At 35.0% G+C, this 24,851-nt stretch overlaps 2 protein-coding genes across 4 annotated transcripts; both read right to left on the bottom strand.

Moving 5' to 3' along the window:
- Nucleotides 1-39: 39 nt before the first annotated feature.
- Nucleotides 40-6,327, bottom strand: LOC116009981 (chaperone protein ClpD, chloroplastic-like). The gene is made up of 12 exons (XM_031249213.1): nt 5,332-6,327; nt 4,093-4,241; nt 3,774-4,003; nt 3,525-3,633; nt 3,328-3,449; nt 3,112-3,213; nt 2,744-3,025; nt 2,542-2,645; nt 2,144-2,438; nt 1,788-2,021; nt 1,475-1,708; nt 40-524 (listed from the first exon to the last, which is right to left on the bottom strand). Exons 1-12 carry the CDS (start codon nt 6,015-6,017, stop codon nt 219-221), a joined length of 2,853 nt encoding a protein of 950 aa, XP_031105073.1. The 5' UTR covers nt 6,018-6,327; the 3' UTR covers nt 40-218.
- A 2,804-nt stretch (nt 6,328-9,131) lies between these two features.
- Nucleotides 9,132-19,072, bottom strand: LOC116009980. Of its 3 annotated transcripts, XM_031249211.1 has the most exons (13): nt 18,965-19,072; nt 15,985-17,194; nt 15,630-15,764; nt 15,374-15,518; nt 14,712-15,014; nt 13,714-13,975; nt 13,206-13,372; nt 12,986-13,096; nt 12,278-12,329; nt 12,034-12,140; nt 11,754-11,882; nt 10,595-10,684; nt 9,132-10,305 (listed from the first exon to the last, which is right to left on the bottom strand). In XM_031249211.1, exons 2-13 carry the CDS (start codon nt 17,031-17,033, stop codon nt 9,769-9,771), a joined length of 3,087 nt encoding a protein of 1,028 aa, XP_031105071.1. In that variant the 5' UTR covers nt 17,034-17,194; nt 18,965-19,072; the 3' UTR covers nt 9,132-9,768. The 3 variants fall into 3 exon arrangements, with proteins under 3 accessions (XP_031105071.1, XP_031105070.1, XP_031105072.1); XM_031249210.1 differs by lacking the exon at nt 18,965-19,072 and having other exon boundaries at nt 15,985-17,520; XM_031249212.1 differs by lacking the exons at nt 9,132-10,305; nt 10,595-10,684; nt 18,965-19,072 and adding an exon at nt 11,057-11,500 and having other exon boundaries at nt 15,985-17,524.
- Between the last annotated feature and the right edge of the window lie 5,779 nt (nt 19,073-24,851).

The raw sequence follows: 24,851 nt of genomic DNA, 5'->3' as shown, positions 1-24,851 counted from the left end.
ATTATGTGTGTGCGCATAAAAAATGCTTCAAGTACAGTATTTATGTTTTGAATGAGTGTGAAGATGCAAAACTATCATCGATCAAAATATGCTTACAAGGTTCTGTCTTAGTATAGTGCTGTACATGAATGAATGTCCTGGCTATACATACAAACAATAATAATTATATATATATATATATATATATATATATATATATATATTCATCATATATGCTGCTAAAACACTGTAATTGTATCAGATATGGTGAAGCTTGATCGGTTGGAGACAATGGGATTCCCGGAATCATCTAAATGAATTACAGCAACATCACCAGGCTTGTAATCTCCAGAAAGTATAAACTCACTCAAGAGGTCTTCAATTGTGCTGGTTAGCGCCCTCCTAAGAGGCCGGGCGCCATAGTTTCTGTCGAACCCTTGTTCACATATCAGCTCCATAGTTGCGCCTGTTACTTCCAACCCTATTCCCATGGAAACAAGCCTGCCTTTCACCTCCTGCAGCATCAGATTCAGTATCTCCAGCATCTGGAAAATGGAGGGAAAACAGACATTAATGCAACCGATTAGAGTAAAAAATTAAATGCGGGGGTTTCAGGGGGTGGGAGGGCTAAATTTTGCATTTAATTATTCAAGTTTCATTGTTAAAATTTTAATTATTGCATTAACTCTTTATTAACTTATAGTGAAGTTATCAAATTCATGGCTAGTCAATGTAAATACTGTATTTATTTACCAAAAAAAAATGTAAATACTGTATTTTCTCGTATATTATTGGGTGATCTCTCGTCTTTGAACAAAAAAGTGCCATTTTTTTTAATGGGGATAAAGTTTGTAGGATGATGGAATTTTTTGAAAGAAGGATTCAATGGATTTTGAATAAAATGAATGAAATGCCTTGTAAAACTTAATTTAATTTTTAATCGAAATCTAGTTGCAACAACATTAATGTGTTTGAATCACTAAAGTAGGGAATAGGGAGATTTTGTCCAAACTTAAAGTTAATAAAAATTAGAATTAACGCTTTTAAGGAGTAAAAATTGAATTAGTTATTTTTAAATTTTTGCCAAAGGCCTTGTGGTCAAGCGGCATGGAGTGATTCTCCTAAGTGTAACAGGGTCAATAGTGTTAAAAAAAAAAGGAGTAAAAATTGAATTAGTTAATTTTAAAAAAATTAGTTCCATATTCCAACCTGCCCTGGGTGATAAACTAAATAAGGGTGGGTTAGGAGGTTGGGGGAATCCTATGTTCCTTGGTTGTAGAGTTCAGTTTTAAGAGATAACCTACAAATGGTGTGAATGGCAAATGACTAGAAGGAGGTCAATCAGTTTAGGAGACAGGGACTCGAACTAGTGATAATGTAATTATAAGTTTGTATCCTTAGTCAACTTGACTAAGGTTACCTCTGAAAGCTGGTTTTGTTTGGCAGAGTTGTGAATCCAAGAAAGATTTTGAGTAGTTGAGATTATAGTGCAAACCTGAGTCTTCTCTAGAGCACGGAACACCACCACTTCGTCTAATCTGTTGAGCAACTCCGGACGGAAGTAGTTCTTCAGCTCTTCCATCACCAATGCTTTCATCCCAGCATACGATGTAGATTCTTCATCCGCAAGCATGAAACCAATGAAATTCTGTCTTCCTTTTACTATGGCAGTTGAACCAACATTCGATGTCATGATAATCAGGGTGTTCTTAAACGAAACCCTTCGCCCCTATCCAATCAGAATTGCAGCCATCATTACACTATACTACAATGCCAAGAACATAATATACAGTACAGCAAATGAAAACCTGAGAGTCTGTGAGGTGACCATCTTCAAATAACTGAAGGAGAAGATTGAATACATCTGGATGTGCCTTTTCAATCTCATCCAGGAGCAAAACAGTGAAAGGCTTTCTTCTGATGGCTTCTGTCAGAGTGCCTCCTTCTCCATACCCTATATAACCTGGAGGTGACCCAATTAACTTGCTAACAGTATGCCGCTCCATGTATTCACTCATGTCTAATCTTAGCATTGCAGATTCCTGTATCAAACCACTTGTAAATTCAGCTCATCACAACACTATTAATAAAAACAAAACAATGGAGGTAGATTAGTAGGTAAGGTAATAGAAAAAGTGGTATATTAGATAACAAAGAAACTTACAGAACCAAAATATGATGCTGCTAAAGCTTTTGCCAGTTCAGTTTTGCCAACTCCAGTAGGACCACAGAAGAGCATTGCTGCAATTGGTCTCTTTGGGTCCTTTAAGCCAACTCTAGATCTCTTAACAGCCTTAGCAATGGCAGTTACAGCCTCGTGCTGACCAACAACTCTCTTCCTAAGTTGTTCTTCCAGACCCATTAGAAGCTTTTGCTCATCAATCTTAAGCTGCTGCAGTGGAATTCCTGACCACAGTGATGCGACTGCAGCAATTTCCTCAGGTCCAACCACAGCAACTCTGGGGGAGGGGAAATCAAACAACAAATAAATTATTAGATTACTCTACACTTGTTTAATGTTAATATCTGTCTCTGTTTTGAAGACAATGGAGGATGGCATACTCATCATCTTGAGATGCAGAGTCCATGGAATGTTCCGTATTGGATTTGCCAACATCTTCCGACTGGGATACATCATCGTTTTCGCTTTGTTTACTTGCCACGATCTATTCAAACACAAGGGCCAGAACCAACATACTTAGAGCCTTAGAGGAGGGTGAGGACGTTAAAACTATTATCTTAGAGGAAGTAAGAAGAATGTTACCATTTCATGCATGGCTTGAACAGCTCTAATTTCTTGCCAGTAATCACTAGGTGACATTGAAAGTATGGAAGTTTGCTGTTCCTTTTTCCTCTTATAAGCTTCCATGTGAGATTTGCTGCCAGCCTCATCAATAAGATCAATAGCTTTGTCTGGAAGAAACCTATCAGGAATATATCTAGCTGATAGTTGCACAGCTGCATTTATGGCCTCAAATGTATATTTACACTTATGATAGGCCTCATATTTTTCACGCAGACCTAGCAGTATCTGGACAGCATCCTCCTGCATATTGTTGTGCACGGTCCATATATTAGTAGGGTTGTCTCAACCACGCACAAAACTATGCACATAAGAGTGTTATTATTCACCTGGCTTGGTTCTTTAACTACTACAGGTTGGAACCTCCGGGCAAAGGCTTCATCCTTTTCAAAATGCAATCTGTATTCATCCATTGTTGTGGATGCAATACACTGACAAGCAAAATTTGAACATTTTCAATACGATTTAAGTAAAGCTAAGTTGTTATTAATGAAAGTGACACTGATAATTATGAGTGCAGCATGCAGCATACAAGAGGGCATCACCTGTAATTCACCACGTGCAAGTGGTGGTTTTAGCAAATTAGCAATGCCAAGACCAGAACCACCCCCTCGCCCACCTGATCCAATAAGGGTGTGGACCTCATCGACGAAGAGAATGATATTCCCTGCAAAGCAGTCACAAAGAAATGGGTCAGAATAAAAATTTCCAAACTTAAAAATTATTTCATTAATATGCACACCTGAATTCTTAATCTCCTTAATTAATGTAGTGACACGCGCCTCCAATTCACCCCTCTCCTTCGCACCTGAGATCAATAGACCGACATCTAAGGACATTATGCGCTTTTCCTGCATATTAGAAAACAATCCAATCAAGCGACCAGCAACTAGTTGGAAAAGAAAGAGTAGATAGATATCTAGTAAAGCTCCAAATTGATTTTAAAATTCTACAAGATTTGGTGGCAATCAATCAGCAAAGAAGAACCCACCAGCAAGAAAGTAGGAACAGTTCTCTCTGCAATTCTTATTGCCAGTCCTTCAGCAATTGCTGTTTTCCCAACCCCAGGTTCACCAAGAAGAATGGGATTTCTTTTGGATTTTCGGCAGAGTATCTGAATGATTCTCTGAACTTCAGTGTCTCGGCCAGTTACTGGATCAATAAGTCCTTCAGTAGCACGGGCAGTAAGATCTACACAAAATTCTTCCACAGGAGATTTCTCTATACAAAATGTAAAAACTTTTAAGTTACTTCTCCGTTGTTGCCAAATGCCAAACAGAACAATGGTGGAAAGGAGAGTAACGGTTTACCTCCTGATCTCTCCGCGGACCTGTCAATAGTTATTTTTCCAGAAAATGATTTCTCACGCTGCCTTTTTGGTTCCCTACCATCTTTTGCAAGCTCTCCTTGTAGTCTGGAGATTGCAATAGCTGCCAACTCATTTGCATCTGCCCCTAACCTGAAATCATGCAAGTCCAGCAGCATAGAGGGAATTAATTATGTTTATGTATTAGTTGAATCGACAATGTCTTACAAAAGCTGGGAAGCATGACCATTTGTGAAAGTAAAACCACATATTAGCAGGTTGAAAATATACTTAAATATGAAAGTAAATGATGAATAACTAGAGCTTCTGTATGATAAGCTATAAACTAAAAAATAAACCTAAAACGCCAAAATGTTGCTAGAATTGCAAGCAATGGCATCTACCTAGACGAATCTAACCAAGCAGCCATAACAGACCAATGAGAAAACCTAAAATGCCACTATTAACTTGTTGCGCCCGCGGAAGTGGGATAGATCAGATTGCAACAATAATTTGAGAAAGAAAAATAAATGAGGCACAGATTTTACGTGGAAAACCCCTAAACAAATTAGGGTAAAAACCACGGGCAAGGGTAGAAGAATTTCACTATGAGAAAATAGGAGTTACAACCACTCTCTAACTAACAAGGAGAAAACAAGGATAATTCTCTCTTGCTAGGAAGGAGAAATACACTCAACAAACTCTCTAATATCTCTAGTATATGAGGGAAGAATAGAATGATTTGGGATGGCTAGAATGGCAAAATGACCTCCCTATTTATAGTTGTAGATTTGGGGTCATTTTGTAGTTAGCCTAAAATGTAGGGACCAAACAATAAATATTTTTGTTCAAACTTTGTAGGTGCCTAACTCTTGGACTTGCCTAACATTCTTGATCAAACTTTGCAACTTGCCTAACCATTGTGGCTGCTGCCAAATTAATCCATTTGCCGACATAACTAAAATATAGCTAGTAGCGAATTCACAACTTTATTTCCTTATTTCCTTATAAGGGTGTTGGAAGACTTGGCAACAATCCCCTCCCAGCAACCAATATTAACTGCTCTTGTTAGGACTCAAATGGCCTAACTTTGATACCACTTGTTAGGATCAAGTGCCAACAATATGCAATCATTCAGAGACTACAATTAAGAACATACTATATGCAACAAGAAACTCTTTCTACATGTCCACTAAAGATTAAGCAAAATATTGAAAGCAGCATTTTGGCACGTATGTTATACCTCTCAAGCAAACGAGAAGTGTTGCGATCCTCAACCGTGCAAAGCCCGACTGCAATATGCTCGGGAGCGATAAAGTTATGCCCCATCGTCCTCGAGTACTCGACCGCAGCCTCGAAAACGCGCTTGACACTTGCGGAAAAGCCTACGTTCGTGGCCGAAGCAGAGTCTTCAGAGCCCGATTTCGCATCCTCATCCCCATTTCCATCGTTCCAAATGCTCCGTACAGCTTCGCGGGCCTTCTCAATCGTGATACCAGAGCTCAAAAACCCTCCGGAGCCGCGATCCTCTGCGATCAGCCCTAGCAAAAGGTGCTCCGTAAACACCGTGTCTTTCCCCAACGCCTTGGCTTCCTTCTGGGAGGACACCACCGCTTTGACAGCTCTCTCGGTGAATCTCTCAAACACCCCGCAGACAATAGTCAGAGATCGCCTCGCTTTACGCGGGAGCGCGCCGCAGCCCCTGGCCGAAACTGAAATTCCGAAAAGCGACGAGGAGCTAGAGCTAGAGCTAGTACTGCACGACGCCCTAGCGGAAACATTGAGCGCGGCAGAACTAGAATTCGAGGAAAAGGCGCGCACATACCGATTTTTCCGGTGACTGTAAACCGAAACACGCCGGCCAAGCGGCGAAGAGAAGCGGTTAACGGTGGAGTTAACAGACAACGGCGATGAACACGACAATTCCATCTCAAAAAATCCTTCAAACACTATATATATATATGCAACTTCTTCTGCACGTATCAGATCGAGTAATAATAGCCGAATTCTGTATATGTATGTATACAACACTCCGTAAAATATAGAAGGGAAGGAAAAGGCGTTACGTCGGCCGGAAAGGAGGAGAGGAACGCCGGCGAGCTGCGGCGGAGGGAGAGTAGGCTTCAAAGGCACGTTTTGATCATTGAAAACTGCAAGTTAGAAATGATTGTATGACACCAAATGATATATTAAAAAAGAAATAGAAATTTGAATGCCATACAAGAAGTAACTTGTAGCGGGTAACAACTACCAAAAGTGCTGATGTTTATATGCAGAGACATTGCTGGATATCCCGCAATCCTAGTCATATTTACTTGGTCAAAAGTTTAAGTTTGAGGTCAAAATATGAATGCAGCTTCTGTTTTGTGTGAAAATTACAATAAAGAGTTTTTCTCAATTTTTTTTCCTTTAAAAAAATCCCAAATCATCCCAAGTAAATGAGTAATACTATCCAATAATTATATTAATTGAATATCATAGATCAAATTTGAAGCCTTATGATTCGCATATGAGAATAGAATCTAAATTGGAATCAAATACTTGGTAATAAGAATAGATTTTGTGAAAATATTTTGCATGTTAAAGTGAAATTGGAATGATTACTAATATGATGCTTGATTATGTATGACCCTATAATAGAAATATAGGTTCTAAAAATATAAAAATAAAACAAAATTAAGACAATTAGTCTTAATATAATGACATCCAAAGCACTAATATGAACAAAAAGAATCAAAACAAAAATCTAAAGCACTAATTCAAACTTAAAACTCAAATTTCAAAAAGACGGAATAATAACGTTTTTAATTAGGGAATAAGGTTTTAATTAACGAGGTAATTAAATCTCATAGTTGTGCTTTAAAAAGTTGTCAACCAAACACAAGTTATGATTTTGATTATCATTCCTAATGTGTAAACCGATGAACTAAACACACCCTAAAATTTTCAAGAGTAATCCCTAAAGAATTTGTCACAGCTTTTGTTGAGGCTTTATGGGATATTTTTATTTTTTTTGAATTGAGAGAAGAAAAGAAATTATGTGCACACAATAATTTGCCCACAAGGTGTCTGTGGACAACTCTCTAGCCTTTTTAAGCTTGAAAAATATGCATTTATCCCAATTTACTTGTTAAGTTTACTATTGATTAGAATTAGGATCAAATGAGAATCACTCTTTCCGTGAAAATGTGTGAACTATCTTTTACAATCCGTAATACTAGATTGTGTAATTGTTACTACTTAATTGTGTAACTTGTAATAATTGATTGTACACCTGAAAATGACTATAAAAACACAATGTAGAGAGAGTATTTTTAAAAAAAAATAAAAATACAGTAACAGTTTCGTAATTAGTTTGAACTTACGATTGTGCAACCACTGCTACTGAATTGTGCAATTCGCACGTTCACACAGGGAGTTTTGTTCTCATGTGATCTTGACCCTATTGATTAAATCAACTATTTCATCTTTGCTTTATATATATATATATATATATATATATATATATATATATATATATATATATATTNTATATATATATATATATATATATATATATATATATATATATATTAATTATTTTAAATTTAATTTTTTTTGTGTTTATGTAGTGAAAAATTAAATTAAAAACAAAATCACTCAAATTTTGTTAATTGAATAAAATAAGTGAGTATTTCTTTTTCAATTAGAAATTAATCGTTGACATTAGAAATATTATCTTTTAACTAAATAGTATTCCTTTCATCCCATTTTATGTGTCTGATCGATTACAAGATTTAATTGAAATTATTTTTAATTCATTTTTTCATAATATTAAATTTAGTATTAATATATAAAATTTATATATTAAGAAACTACATTAAAAATATTACTCACTCCATCCCATTTTATGTGTCTGGTTCGGTTAACGAGGCTTGACTGAAGTTATTTTTAATTCAAATTTTTATAATATTAAGTTTAGTATTAATATACAAAATTTATATAATTAGAAACTACACTAAAAATACTATCAAACACAAAAAAAATCAAATTTAAAAATAAGTAAAAGATAATAAAGAAAATAAACAAAGAAGAAATAGTTAGTTTGATCAATGAATAATAAGTAGGACAGATAAAATAGGACAGCGAGAATATTATATACAAAAATTAAATTTACAAATAATTAAAAAAATATTTAAAAAAAATAAGCAAAGAAAAATAATTTGTTTCACTAATAAATACTACGTAATAAATATGAAAGATAGAAATTCAATTCGTGGATATAGTAAATCTAGAAGTATGGAAAAAATGCATTCGGTAGAAGGAATCTGTACGACTGTACCCAAAACTAAGTTGATTTCGTGAAGTGTGACAATCTTCTGAACAGGGCCAAAATAGCCTTCTACTTCTGGCTGTCGGTTGTGAACCCAGTTTAACTAATTCACATCCCTTCCTTTGATTGTCGATGCTTCTCCTTGTTTGTTACTTCGTCTCAAAGGCCAATCCAAACACGCAACCGTTGCGTAGTCGAAGAGGTTCACGGATAAGCATTAGCGTAGGGAAAATGCTGGAAACAGGCTAGCGTCTCGTGTTGCTGTTCCTACCGTTTGTCTTATTTGTGTATTTATCATCAAAAAAATATGTTCATTTAATTTATTTTTTTTTGTACACAAATGTGTTTCTTTAAGAAATAAAAGTCGTGACTTTAACTATATATTTTGACATGCATTCATTGATTGATTGATTAGATATTAATAGGGCCAAATCTATAACCCATTACATCACGTTCATATTGATAAATTATGCAATACGAAACGAGTAGAAAACAAAATCTATTTAGAAATAGCTCCAAAAAATTATAACCGTCCAAACTTAATTTTGAGATGAAATCATGAAAAAGAAACACAAGCTAACATGTGAGATATTAGGCGTAGAATTGGTATCACAATCCCATTTGGAAATTAATTAGTCAATAAAATCAACCAATCATAAAAATACAAATGGGGGCGGCATTCAACTATACCTCCTAACGTATTTAAAACTTAAAATAACATAATATAATCATACCCTTAAAAATCATTTTATATATAATCAGCAAATTGTAAACAGTTAATTTACCAAAGACATTTTTACAATCAGTTAATACTACAGCTAGTCAAATCAGCTAACAACTAATTGTCAAACACCCCTCTCTATCGAGCTAAGCATATTCAAGTCAGTTGGGATGCATTAAATAATTCGTTTAGGATGTATTATTGCTTGTTAGACTACGTTATTTGAATATTTAACGTAAGAAAGTGTGCAAGTGCTGTGGTGAGCTGAACGGGTGCATGTGCAATCCATGATACTGAACACGAAACAAAAACGATCTACGCAATTGAGTGTTCACATTATAAGTCAATGGAATAACGAAAGCAAAACGTACCTTTTACTTACAACCAAATTCATCGCTTCCAAGTTTTGTCTTCCCTTTTTCCTGCCTTTTGTTCCTCGAGTGACTTTTACCCGCTTTAAGGAATACTATGTAGAACAGCTTCAGTACGATGTAGTAACAAACATCCTCGACAGACGCGCAAGATTTTCTTGGCCTGAATAGAATGGTTGGACTTTGGTACTGGAATGTGCAACTCAGTGGCAGAATGACATGCAGTCTCCTCCTTGTGCATATTTGATTATGGCCAGAAGTGGTCCCTACAAGATTTTAACGACACTGCAGAGAATCAACTTGGCACCAGAGTCTATATGCATAAGCCTTCTCATCTTCCTTTTCTGCTGCAACATACGCAGTATCCTCCAAAGCTTCGTCGTTTTCATCTGGAATCTCTTCTTCCATCCACTCTCCAGAAATTGCTGCCGACTCGAGAATATGTTTCTCTCGCTCACTAAGTTCAGCCAGTGCCTCCTTCATAGCTCGTGGTGTAGCTGGCCAATCAGTGGGTTTATACTTCGGAGCAGGTACAAGAAAGGGCAAGGCAATATCATCCAAGAGTTTGGTCTCGCTATTAGCATAATCCCCGGTATCTGTTGGGGGAACAATGAAAACAATACCTATTTCATAGTTACAAATGTGAAGTCGTGAACCCAAAACAGAATTACTTCTCATATTGTTGTTGGCTTTCCTGTCTAGTGGACCAGAAATTGGACGCCCCCATGCAGCTGCACTGAAGTTGTGTGATCCGCAGTAAACCCATCCAAAGGAAGGAGCATCAGCCTTAGACTGAAACCTTCTTCTGGCTACCTGCTCACACCATGCATTTCAATTTTTAAAAACATTTTTATTTAGAATAAAAATAGAAGTGATAAATAGAATGAATATTAAATTGTAGCGGGCCTAAGCACCATAGAGGACAAAGATCATTTGATCATGAAGTTCTTATTCATGTGTCTATGGGGATGATAGGAATAATTACGTGGATGAGATGAAGTATTTTAAGCATAAAGAATAGGCATTTGGGAATTATGTAATAACCATTGAAAAATAAACTCGAGGCAAGATAGAAAACTTGCATTGTCATGAGAACATTTACCTTTACGTGCATAGGGATCCCTTCTCTGTAACTGGGATAAGGAACAGCATCATGTAGTATACCCACACTTTTCAACCTTTGCCAAGTTTTCTATAGAAGAGAAAAAGAAAGGAAAGAAGAGTATGAGAAAGAATTCACTTTTTGGTCAAACCAACACTTTCTTCTTTGATTATTTTTATTAGTATTTTTTTATAATTTTTAAATTTGATTTTTAGTGTTTAATAGTATTTTTAATGTAGTTCCTAAATATATAAATTTTACATACTAATTTTAAACTTAATATTATGAAAAATTAAATTGTAAATAACTTCAGTCAAGTCTCGTTAATCGAACCCAAACACATAAAATGGGATGGAGGGAGTACTATCTTAATCCACTAACTAAGAAGGCCTCTTTGGTCCACACTTCAACCATAGCTTGGTTCCTCACTGATTTAAACCCTCCCCAACCCTCCCCCTACACGTCATGCCATTTCCACCAGTCACTCAAGATTAATGCCTTGTTTAGGTAAGCAATAAAGCAAATAACTTCAATATTAGTCAACAAATTGGAAGTGTATCCAATGATTATGAGAAAGCCAAATATCACCTCATCATGAAGTTTATCAACAATGGCCCACATTGCTCTCTGACTCTTCGAACAAAATCCTAATTGTCTGGTCAAGTGAAATCCTAAACAAGCTATTCTTTCATGTTATGAGAAAAATAAAATTAACAGTCCCAAATTAAAAATTTTATAAGTTGAAAATTGGATGTAATAAGGACCAGCCAGGATGGAAAGAAAAGTAAACATTTATATATGATTCATAACCATTTCTGCCTATGCTTAACCAAATTTCTGATTTGTGTGTAGTATATGGAGTGTTGCTCCGCACCCTCAAAAGGTCCCCCATCAATTATCAAGGCACTGTGGCAAATATGTAGCAGAACTTACTCAATAATCCAACTGGAAAAATGTGCTCATTCTTGCTAGGACATCAGACACTCCTTAAAAAGCCTACAAGGAGCCTTTGTTTTTAATGACCAATGATAACACTTTCTGTATTCATCTTTAGTTGGAAACATAAAAGACTATTTGAAGGGAGATTAGTTTTAATGCTACCAGTCTATCACATTGGGCAAAAAGATCAAGGGACATAAAAGTGAATAAAAAATTGTACCTCTGAGAAGCATAAGATACGTCTTGATGATAAGATTCCACTTTTGGAACTTTTCACTCTTTCAGCAGTAGGGAAAATAACTCTAATAGCTGGGTTTCTTATTTCTTGGCTTGCACTCCAGCCACCCCACTGTAAGAACCAAAATTAACAAATCAATTCAAGTTAAATAGCTTCAATGAATATAAATCATAAGTTACTAGCATTTCTTCTTAACACCACAGTTCAAGCAAAATAGCATCAAGGAATATAGATCGTATCAGTTACTAGCATTTATTCTTACATCTGGATCAGACTCCTCAGATTCAGAACACCGTAATGATCGTTTTCCAGCTGCTGCTGAAAAAGCAGCTAGAAATTGTGCATTGATAGATCCAATGGATGATGAACCTTAAAAATAAAGAGATGGTGAAACATTATATGCTGCCGAGTATAATTCAGTAAGAAAAAGGCAAAAACTAGGGAGGGGGAGGGGGAGGGGGATAAAAGACTCACAAGAGAGGGAAAGGAATAGGACTAGGACTCACCAAATACAAAATCATTTTCCGTCTGTTCAGGCCATTTATACTGACCTAAGACCTATGTAAACAAGAGAGGGAAAGAAAATTTTATTAGGACACAATATATTTACAAAAACAATCATTGAACCAAACAAAAATTAAATTCCAAACTTAAAACTCTACAAATCCATTATTTAAAATTACAGAAAACTTGTATAAAAACAGCAAACTTTTGGGTACCAAGTACACTAAGAAACTATTGAATATTTAAATAATAATAACAACAACAACAACAACAACAACAACAACAACAATAATAATAATAATATCGCTGAGGAAAAGAATTTAGAGAAACAGAAAGAACTATAAAAATGCAATAGCTTATATCCACATCTCTACTCTTATTTTGCTCATCAGACAAAGCAGTGGCAGCACATAATTATCAGCAAGTTGTCCGGTAAGTCAACACAAAAGAGATGTAAATCACATGCAATCTGAAACTCCAAAAATGAAGTCTTTGGAACAAGAACTTGAATAATTCATTAGACACAACACAAAGTGCAAACACATTTCTCAGATGAGCTTACTGCTGAGATTCCTATTCAGAGATGTGTATGGTGAAAACGATGGAAACACGGTGTAGAGAGAAAAGAACAATGGCAAAAGCAGAGGAAATAATGATTACTGCACAAGGAAAGCATCAGTTTAACTATTGTAAAATTTAGAGACAGATACCTCATGGAGCCGCCACAGACCAAAACGCCTCTGAAGAGCTCTAACTAGTGAACATGTTGCAGAAATATGTTCAGTGCTTGTTATATTTGAGATAGACGAAAAAGATGGACCCTAGACATGGCAACATAAGATACATGTGATTCACACAATTAAATTAAATGAACATTATGATAAATAAAAAAAAATCCAAATAAAACAGGTTCCATTGCCAAAAGCATACCTGAAAGACACGGAGCAGCAGTTTTACTTTGTTGTTGCTTCCTTCTAAAGCTGCACCAAGAACCTCCTCTGGATAGATATATGCTGAAAATGCAAATAGGCCAACATCTGAAAGTGGAGCAACCCACTTTGCAACATCTTTTGGAAGAAACCCAAGTTGAACACAATCTGAATCACAATTATTACAATGTTTAGGGCAATAGTTGCAGCTTAAAAGCGCCTAGATTTCACATATCTAAAGACATCTAGATATTTTAATGTGTATGTAATATAAATATTACAAAATCAAAGGCCATGCTACCACTTTCAAAATCAAAGCTGGCGTGCACATTTCATTGGGTTAAGAACATTTTCTTGGAAAACTTGAATTCAAATCTAAATCATGCCAAGCCTGAATATCAAAGAACTTCAAAGAGAAATTTTCACATTCTTGCAGTTCTAAATCTTTAGAGCATTATACATTGTTTACATAAATTCGCATATATGTAGAATACTGGAATGCACTTTACCTCCCATGAAAACTTCTTCTGGGTTTGGAACAAGAATGCTAACAGCATTTGCATCAGCTGGTATCTTTGAATCCCTTCTTAGAACAACCTCTGTCATCCCATACATATTTTCTTTGCACTTCCTAAGGAAGGTAGCAAGTTTCTTCAGTCTTGCCCCATTTGAATCAGCCGAAGTACGGAAAATATAGCTTAGACCAGCCACAGATGCTTCAACAGAACCAAGCGACTTTACATGATGAGACAATGGCATGGGCTGACCACCCTAAGAAAATGAGCAAAACAAGAAAAGATTAACTCTTCAGGACATAGCCACAGGTCTACCATATAAAATCCTGTACAAAGAAGGAATTTCTGTAGGAGAAAATATAATGAGCAGCCACAATACAGAAGGGCATATAGCAAAAAAGCCAGAAGTATGGCTAAGAGTATCTGATGACCTTGGAGAGGGTTATAACTATCATGCAGTTAATTAATGTATAAATGTATAGTGTACTATGAAACATGAGACTCAAGGACCAGAAATATCTTTGTGAATTTTTTTTTTTTAAATAATACTAAAGATATGAAAACTCCCCCAATAGGGTGTGCCGGCAGCCACACAATTCTTCATAATCATAAATAAATAAATAAATGAAAAAAAATAAAAATAAAAAATAGAGAATATCTGCTAATTGAAGTGACAAAGTGCATGAAGCCATTCACTGAAAGAATATTCCCTAATAGTGATATATTATCATTTATTAAATGTATGTCCATAATTCTATGCAGGAGCCAGGAGGCCAGGAGAAACTATCCTTGGACCTAGTTTAACACACCAGGAACTAAATTTCAATGGAAGAGTATTTGCCATATATTTTGTTTTCCTAGGCTTCCCAATTATTCCTTAAAAGTTGTTAAGACAAATGCATCTGTCAATCTGCAATAGAGGAGAAGGGACGCACAATTACAACATTCTGGCCAACGACTGCATGCATACGTAAAGGACAAAATATACTCACAGCTAAGAAATATCTCGGTTCAGAAAATAAAGGACTCCTATGTGAGTAAACTCCAGGTATGGAAGTAACCAGGTATGCCACAGCCCCCTTAAAGTCATACTTTGCTAACTCAAGGATCCAGTATGCCTGACTTGGTACATCAGCTAGCAGAGATGCTATAAATCCAACCAGCTGAGTGGAGAAATCAGATCTTGAATCTTGATCAACTCCTCCTTCAGGCAATTGGGTGAAAAATGATAAACAGTCTGGACTACTTAAGCGTGGAAAATCCTGCCACCAAACTGTATTGGTCACCCCATGCCACTGCAGAGTTTGAGATGGTAAGAAAGCATCAATATAGTATCCAAGTGAGATCAAAACAGATAAGAAATTGAGAATATTGAATATTACATTTAGAAGCCAAAAGAGAGGAAAGAAGACAAATATGGAAGAAAATCAAATGATACGAACTTCTAGGCTATTTGGAATTGAAGAATGTTACAGGGTCATGCATCCAATGTTGAGATTAATGTATTTGCACCACTCTAGGCCCATTATGTTTGTGAAACAAGCTTTTGCCTAAGTTATTACTTATACCCTTCCATGATTTGCTAAAATGTAACATGCACTAATAAAAATCAAGTGAGGTTCTCAATTTTACAACACAAACGATAAACATTCACCTGTCCTGGTACCAAATTTGCTGAAGTGATCACAACTCGAATGCTGTCTTCTCTTTGCACAAGAAACAACTTCGGATGATGACAACCAATACCTGATTTCCTCCGGTCTTTCCCAAAAGCTATAACCTCAGGAAATGGAGGGTACCTGTTGTAATAGGTTGACTATGGTAAAGGCATTAATTATTCTCACCTCTACCGTCTGAACACAGAAATTAGAATCAGCGATCCTTTTGAGAAGAGAGATCAAAGAACTTACACAACTATCAAATTTGGAAATTCTGGGTAAGGCATTGAGGTCCTTTTATCAGGGCTTGAGCTCCAACACCTTTCAGCACTGTGGCAAGCAATAGTGATGGGAAGATAGGGTGGAATTTCACAATATGAAAGAAACCTATATAAATAGCAAATCCCTTTAGTAAAAGTATTACCAATGAATAAGGACATCCATATTGAGGTGAAACTCCTAAATATATCATTTCCCCACGAGATTAATATATGTATTTCAACTAACAAGATACCTCGTCATTTTTTGTGTTAATCCTTGTTTATCTAGGGGAAGTATGTGAGCACAAAAGCAAATGTAGAAAAGAGAACGTTAATTTTCTACCTACCAAAGAATATCACTTGAGAATGTTGCAACAAACAGCCTAACAATGCTTTTAACAGGATGCAGAAGCTCTGGCAATGAAACAACATTTTCTGATGAACTTTGGTTGATACAGTGAAGCTTATTCAAATAGAACATCTTTCCTGGAGGTGGAACAAAATGAACCCCTTCCCTTTCTTGCCCAACACCAGCAACCTGAGGAACAGCCTCCTTCTCCATGCACTCCAAAGAGAGAGCACCATGTTTATCATTAGCAACAATGCCATTCTCAAGATCAACCCCAGTATTATCCATTTGTTCTCTTATTTCTTGATCAATGTTGCAGCACTCAAACTTGGTATTTCTCTCAGAAGTTTGAGCTGTTTGTTGACAATATTCACATGCCAAAATCTGGCCAGCTTCTGGACCCTCACAAGGTGAGACATCTTTTCTCAGAGCTCCATCACCCATTGCAGGAACTTCAACATTTTCTTGCAAAACCAGAGATGCAACTTTTGTAACTTTATGAGTAGCCCCCACGTCATGATCAAGGATAACACATTTTCTAATACATTTTATAGGGTCATTACAAGACAATATTTCCCTAGACATATTCAACAAGATATTTGCTTTTGCAGTAACTCCACCATTTTTAGACCTAACTAGAGCATAATCAGAGTATACACCACTTCCATTACAATTAATAACATGCCTGTCAGCAATCTCCGCAGCATACATTACTTTTGTCACACTAAATCCTATCTGAATCCCTGTAGCACAACCATCTCCTTTCCCACAAACAAGCGAAACCTCATCGCCTGCACAAATTTCAACAACTTCTCCCTTTCCAATCCTAATCCCATTAACAAACACTCCATTCAATGATGCCCTAACCCTAGAACTACAGTTTGCACCAAAGCTCAAAAACACTCCATCCGACAAATAAATCTTCTTGTTCAACAAATCAAAGAAAAATTGGCAGTGAACTTTGCTAACACGAGGCTCACAGAACAAAAAGTCACAGTACTGATTACTGCGTCCAATAGTGTAGAGCTTATAGGGCTCGAGAAGCATACAGTCACATGAACTACCGGTAGTTTTCGATATTAAAGGGAGACCAAACGGTTTTATCTGCAAAGAAGCTGTACTGAGAATATCTTTCCTGGGTTTTTTGCACGGAAATAGAGAAAATTCTCGCCGGCGGCGTTTCGGATTCGCCGTTCTAAGAGAAGAATCTGAACATAATTTCAAGTGTAATCCCATAATAATTCGACGATGAAAAAAGTAGAAAGTAAATCAAACAATCATCTAATGCTAATGTGAAATATAATTGGGAAAGTTCGAAAAAAAAAAAAAGAAGAATACAATTATACAAAGAATTGAATGAATCTTTGAAGAATAAAAGAAAATGACAAGACTGAAGGGAAAAAATAATGCTGTTCCTGCCGTGAAGTGCTTAATCTAATTAAATTTTCCCTCGCATTTGATATTTATACATGATAATTGGGCTTTCCGGTATAGTATCTGGGCCGCAAATGATAATTGGGTTCAGTATTTGTTGTGCTTTCGGGTATTTGAGGGCAAATTATTGCATGGACCAAAAATAAAAAATACATTATTTTTGTACTGAAGGTACATTATTTTTGTATTGTAGGTACATTATTTGATAGTATATATCAAATAATAAAAAGTACATTATTTTATATATCAAATAATGTACCTACAGTACAAAAATAATGTACTTTTTATTTTTGGTATGTGTGGACCATGGTCCATGCAATAATGATTGGTATTTGAGTCTTTGGGCCTAAATATTTGCAATGTCACTGGCGAAATTCCTTGTGGGACCATCTTAACCCGATAAAATTGTAGATAGGTAATTATGGTGATTTAGCGATCTCCTAAGTAAGAGATCAGTGTCTGGTGTGTTGGTTCTGAGGGGCAATTTATCTCGTGGAACATGGTGCACAATGCATTGTGCACCTCGGACCAAAACGACGTCGTTTTGCTCCTTTTTTATTAACGATTTTTGTTTTGTAAATCTCATTTCCCGTTTTGGCCGTTAACATCTAAAAAAATTACAGGTTTCATATTTGCAAAGCGCTGTTCAAATTGGCGGTTATCTTTGTAGATCTGATCTTCGCGATCTGTTCTCTATTTCGTATCTCTGACATTGCGATATGGACGAGGTGATTCCACAACAAGAGTTGGCAATTTCAGATGATTCTACTTCAGGTTTTTTATATTGATTTTTGATTTGTCGTTGTTGATGTAAATAATTGAATTCGTATGTGATATTTGTTGATTGAATTATCTTAGAATAGTTCTAGGATTGTTGGTGAAACTCAAAGATGATTCGTATGTGATATTTGTTTATTGGAGTAGTGTAAACACTTAAGGTGAGCTATGTGTATGTTGTGACGATATTATGTGCATTCTATTTCGACATTCTGTGTATTCTGGCCAAGAATTCTGTACATTCATCTCAATTCTGTATGTTAATCACTTGAGTAGTGTAAGATGAGTTATGCGTAGGTTGTGTTGTGTTGTGTTTGTGTATTTGGTGTTATCATTTTCTGTACAGTATGGTTGAATTATGTGTATTATGGTTATGAATTATGTGTGTTAACAATTGGAGTAGTGTAAACACTAAGATCAGTTATGTGTACATTGTGACAATTGTTAGAGAAAAATAATATAGCAGTAAATAATATTATGGTAATAACAATTATATATATATATATATATAAATATATAATATAACAATAGGATTACAAGAGGATAATAAAACATTGGATACCACTTCAAAGCGTGAACTAGGTTCACTTTCCTAAAAGTTTCTTATCAATCCTATACCAAAGCAATAGGATAACAGATAAGAACTTTTGAGATACAATGAAGGTGTAACAATCGAATTTGGTTGCTATAACAAATTCAATCAATTAGAGTGATAGCAATAAAATAATTTATCTAAGTGTTCTATAAGAAGTACTGCAGATACTCACTTACAGAACAAGGCAATAGGGATAAGAATTCAACAAGAAGAAATTTTTCTTCTTATTCTTAGTACATCAGTACTAATTGAGTTGTATCTCTTTGTTTTTCTTTCTTACACCTCTCTTTATTTTTGCTTATGTATTCACTCCATCTGAAACAACATATATATATAGCCAAGTTTTGGAAAGAGAGCTGCTACCACTAGGTAATAAAGAATATAAAGAATTGTAGTGGGTTATATAATATATGAAAGATGAAAGATAATGATAGAAACCAGAGACAAATCAACAAAGAAATCTTATCATTTCAAAAAGAAAGCTAAATAATGTTATCAGCACATAATGATAATATATCATAATATAAACCTTCACCTGCTCCATTATACAAAATAATGGAGTGAGATGAATGTTGATATTAATTAACCGCCCAGAAATTTCAATCCAAAATAGAACACATCGTGAACAAAATCATCACACGATAAAATTCTTATCTAACATTTAATATTATACATGATCATTTATTCTCCGCAACTCCAAATAATCACAAATATTAAATCACTTTATAAGTCATGAACCTTATTTATCTACAAATTTCCAACAATCCTCCTCAATTTATAGAAAATAATGGTTCAAACATTGCCTCAAGATAAACTTTCAAAACTAATGCATAATGGAAAGTGTCTTTAAAGATTGAACTTCCCCTTAGTGAATGTACACTTGACATTATATAGAATTGTAATGGTAGCTAGACCTTGAACTATACAATCACGATTATATAATGAAGGTACACCACACACCAGTTTTATATTGCATCACTCTAATTCTTTTTGAAACTTTTAACAGCCATGTGTCCGTATCTATTCATGAGCACTTACCAAGCAAAGCCCAACTTGTAGAAGCGGCTACACTTCGTACTCATATAGGTGTGTAGACACGGAAATTTTGATGGAATTAAATTGGTTATTAATATTGGACCGCATATTATTTGAACTTGTATATCAATTAATTAAAATAATTTGGGTTATGTTATTTGCCTAATTAATTTAATTATTTGATAAAGATCTAGTCAAATTATATATTAGATATTTAAGATATTATAGTTGTGATAGGATCATGAACCTAGACATTATGGTGACTAAATACATTTTGGATAACTCTTTATATTATCTCAAATATTTATTTATTAATTTTGAGATAATATCAAAGAGTTTTAGATGAAGTGGGAGACTCTCATTCTCACCCCTATAAATAGAGGCATTCATTTCATTCTCAATCATCACTTGAAACTTCACTTCTCTCTAGAGTAAAGATTTCAGAAGTCATAAAGAAGCCTTGCAGAAATACATACCGAAGCTCGGCCAAAGAGGATTGAAGATCAAACAATTCAAGTGATCAAATTAAGCTAAAGTGGGACTGAAGATCAAGCCAATTTGAGTCCGGAGGCCCTTCAACGAAGACCAAGCAACAAAGCCTTTCATTGAAGAACAAAGCCACATTCCGGAGGCCCTTCAGTCAAAGTTTCAAGTCAAGTCAACTAAGTGGAGAATCAGAGGATTTCCTTGATAGAGATTTTGTACCCGCACACTTTGAAATTCAAATATATATACTTTTCATATTTTCTTGTTTACAAGGTGAATCCTTAAATTCATTACATGCTCCTGCACAAAGCAACTTCCAAAGGATTCATTAAGAGAAAAACTCACCCTCCCTTTACATGCAGCTCAAGCACTTACCTCGGGATGTTTTAACAATTTAGTGCTTCAATTAACAAGTAGAATACTAATCTAATTGAACTCTAGATCTAACATTAAATTAGATGAGTGTTTAGCTTTCTTCTACTTGAAGATATCTCATGGGCTTTAGACCCATCCCTTTAGACATTTTGTACACAGTTTCCTTTGGCAAAGCTTTAGTAAAGCTATCAGCCAAATTAAACTTAGATCGTACAAAATCAATTACAACAACTCCACTTTTAATGAGTTCCCGTACATAACTGTGTCTCACGCCTATGTGTCTAGACTTTCCATTGTACACATCATTATAAGCTTTAGCAAGTGTTGTAGCACTATCACAATGGACCATGATCGGAGACATGGGTTTAGGCCATAACAGATTTTCAATAAGTAAATCCTTAAGCCATTCAGCCTCTTTGCAAGCCAAAGCTAAGCCTATAAACTCCGATGCCATTGTAGAATCTGTAATGCAAGTTTGCTTCTTAGAAGCCCAAGATATAGCACCTCCACCAAGTAAGAAAACCCATCCACTTGTAGATGAATAATCTTCTTGATTTGAAATCCAACTTGCATCAGAATAACCTTCCAAGACCGAAGGTTCCCTTGAATATTCTAAACCATGATCAATGGTTTTCTTTAAATATTTCAAGACACGGTTTACAGCTTACAAATGAACAATACTAGGATTACTAGTATACCGGCTAAGCTTGCTAACCGCAAAAGCAATATCCTGCCGGGTGCAAGTCATAGCATACATCAAGCATCCTATAACTCGTGAATACTCAAGTGGTGACAGCGGATTACCACCATTAGGAACCAATTTTAAACAAGGATCCATAGGTGTCGAAACTGGAGTACTATCCCACTTGTTAAACTTCTTTAACACTTTCTCAATGTAATGAGATTGAGTCTCTCAATGTAATGAGATTGAGTTAAAGTCAATACTCCATTATTCTTAATTATTCTTATGCCAAGAATAATTTCAGCTTCTCCCATATCTTTCATGGAGAAATTAGAATTTAAAAAATTCTTTGTCATGGCTACTTGTTCCAAATCAGTCCCAAAGATGAGCATGTCATCTACATACAAGCAAATAATAACACCTTCACCGTTGTCATTAAATTTGCTGTATACACATTTATCTTACTGATTAATTATAAAGCCATTACCAAGCACTACTTCATCAAACTTTTGATGCCATTGCTTAGGTGCTTGTTTTAAACCATAAAGTGATTTCACAAGTTTGCAAAACTTGTTTTCTTGTCCTTTGACAACAAACCCTTCGGGTTGATTCATATACACCTCATCATCCAATTCACCATTTAAGAATGATGTTTTAACATCCATTTGGTAAATTACAAGATTGTGAATTGCAGCAAGGGCAATTAACAATCTAATGGTAGTGATACGAGCTACCAGTGCATATGTATCAAAGTAATTAATGTCACGTTTTTGTTTAAAGCCTTGAGCAACCAGTCTAGCTTTAAACTTTTCAACTGTGCCATCTACTTTCATCTTCTTCTTGAAGATCCACTTACAACCAATAGGTTTACAACCAGGGGGTAAGTTTGATAAAACCCAAGTGTTATTCCCTATTATTGAATCCATTTCATCATGCACAGCCTCTTTCTAATAGGCAGCATCATGAGACTTCATAGCCTCATCAAAAGTCTTAGGATCCTCATCAATACTATATATAAATACAGACAGGGCCGGTCCTGAGCACGGGCGGGATGGGCGACCGCCTAGGGCCCCATGATAGAAGGGGCCTATTCGTATATATGTATATGTATACATATATCTATTATAGTGTTATATAATTAGTGTTATAATTATATTAAAAATAAAAAATTAGTGTTATAATTATATTAAAAAATAAAAAATTAGTGTTATAATTATATTAGAAAATAAAAAATTAAGAATAGATGGGACTGCAGGAAGCTGAGAATCGACACTTAATTAAATAATTTATAAATAGAATCGACACGGGGGGTCGGGGACACCTAATTATCTTTTATCTATTAGAATCGACACCCTAACCGGCTAACCCATTCGCCTTCTTCAATAAATTTTTTTTCCAATTTGATTAATCTATGATTGTTCATTTGTTTGCTAGTTTGGGCCCCATTGTACGTTGTAACTTCTAAGTTTTCTTCTATTTGTAATTTGTTCTGTCTTTATTTCCTATGCAACACTGCACACATGCAACACAGCACACCTATAGGGATTTAGAGCTATAAATCTATAATTCTCTAATGAGTAATGTTTATTTGGATAATGAATTTTGCGATTTCTGTAATTCTAGAATATATATATAATTTTTGAATTATAATTAGGCTGAGTTATTGAGTTCTGTCTCATCCACATCCATTATATTTACATGGATAGAGAGTGAAAGAAGAAATGAACAAAAAAAAATTGTAGTCGTGGAGCTGTTTTAAAATTGTTTCATATAAAGTTACCTAAAAAACATTTATGTGATGATGCAAAAAGAAAGAAAGAAAAAAACAAGTAGAGCAGCTAATAGAATCACAAAGAGGAGCTATAAATAAATTTTTCAAAAAATCAGAATCATTTAATAAAATTTGAAACAATTTAAAGAAAATTTAAATGACCAAGGCCATGTTAATGACGATTTTGTGTACTGAGAAGATATGCTAGAGAATGTTTCGATGATTTTGCATAGCACGTAGAATTTCTTTTGTCATGATTACTTTTGTATTTAAAAAATGTTGAAAATTTTATAATAGTATTTCATGTTACTTGATATTAATATTTTTTAATATTATTACATTTGAATTTTAGTTTTCCATATAAGGGGGCCATTTTTTTAATTTCGCCCAGGGCCTCCAAAATGTTTGGATCGGCCCTAAATACAGATTCAGTCACTATATAATCCCTGGTACCCTCCACTAGATAGAGTTGAAAATTAGGACCAAAAGACTTCACTTTTCTCATTCTTTTACTTTTCCTAATTTCAGGAGTTTCATTCTCCTCAAGAAACTTACTAGTTTCATTATATAACGGTACACTTGAACTAGATGTCAAGTCTTTAGGCCTTAACATCGATGAAAATCTTGTTTCATCGAAAATTGCATCTCTTTTTTTTTTTTTGAGTTCTACTGACTCTATTACAATGTAATATTTGTTCATAGCTACTTTCTCAAAAAAATTGCATCTCTAAATTCAATAATAGTGTTAACTGAAATTGAATCATTTGATTCAATAACATAAAACCTATATGCCTTGCTACGTAAAGCATAGCCAATAAAGATGCAATCAATGCCTCTTTCACCTAAAGTTTTCCTTTTAGGTTCAGGTAATCTAACTATTGCCCTACAGCCCCATACCTTAAGGTAATTTAGTTGGGGTTTTCTTTTAAACCATAACTCATATGGGGTAATCTTGTTCCTTTTATTAGGAACCCTATTCAGCACATAACATGCTGTTAACATAGCCTCACCCTAGAAGCCATTGCTTAAACCAGAATTGGAAAGCATACAATTAACCATTTCTTTAAGTATTCTATTTTTCCTTTCAGCCACTCCATTTTGTTGTGGAGTATAAGGTGTTGTAACTTCATGAATTAATCCAATAGATTCAAAAAATAGAGGATCATAATACTCACCTCCTCTATCAGTCCTGAGCTTTTTGATGCGTTGATTGGTTTGCAACTCAACTTCAGCCTTATAAATCTTGAATTTATCCAAGGCTTCATCTTTGGCATGTAAGAGATATATATAACAATATCTAGTACAATCATCAATGAAAGTAATCATATAATTTTTATTTCCCAAAGATGTATAACTGTGAAAATCACACAAGTCACTATGAATTAATTCAAGCAACTTAGTTTCCCTATGAACTTTAGGGAATGGGCTCCTTGTAATTTTATTTAGCATGCAAGTGTTGCACTTCTCAATTTTTATGTCAAATGGTGGAATTAGTCCATTTTTAGACATATCAAAAATTCTTTTGTAGTGAACATGACATAATCTAGAATGCCATAAGGTGGATAACTCAAGCATATAAGCAGAAACAACAACTTCATTCAAGTTTAACTTAAACATACCATTACAAAGGAAACCAAGCCCAAAAAACACACCACTTTTAGAAAGAACAAACTTATCAGCTTCAAATATCAGTTTGAAACCAAACTTATT

The sequence above is a fragment of the Ipomoea triloba genome, chromosome 2 (assembly GCF_003576645.1).
Source record: "Ipomoea triloba cultivar NCNSP0323 chromosome 2, ASM357664v1".
Taxonomy (NCBI): domain Eukaryota; kingdom Viridiplantae; phylum Streptophyta; class Magnoliopsida; order Solanales; family Convolvulaceae; genus Ipomoea; species Ipomoea triloba.
This window is presented reverse-complemented; position numbering and strand designations above follow the sequence as displayed.

Excerpts from the sequence above, each read along its gene's own strand:
- LOC116009981 (XM_031249213.1), bottom strand. The coding sequence starts at position 6,017 with ATGGAATTGTCGTGTTCATCGCCGTTGTCTGTTAACTCCACCGTTAAC. Across the intron at positions 2,022-2,143 it reads CAGCATCATATTTTGGTTCT|GAATCTGCAATGCTAAGATT; the intron begins GTAAGTTTCTTT and ends GGTTTGATACAG. Across the intron at positions 1,709-1,787 it reads GTCACCTCACAGACTCTCAG|GGGCGAAGGGTTTCGTTTAA; the intron begins GTTTTCATTTGC and ends CTGATTGGATAG.
- LOC116009980 (XM_031249210.1), bottom strand. The coding sequence starts at position 17,222 with ATGGGATTACACTTGAAATTATGTTCAGATTCTTCTCTTAGAACGGCG. Across the intron at positions 15,015-15,373 it reads CAAATTTGGTACCAGGACAG|TGGCATGGGGTGACCAATAC; the intron begins GTGAATGTTTAT and ends CAAACTCTGCAG. Across the intron at positions 10,685-11,753 it reads GTATCTTATGCTTCTCAGAG|AAAACTTGGCAAAGGTTGAA; the intron begins GTACAATTTTTT and ends TCTCTTCTATAG.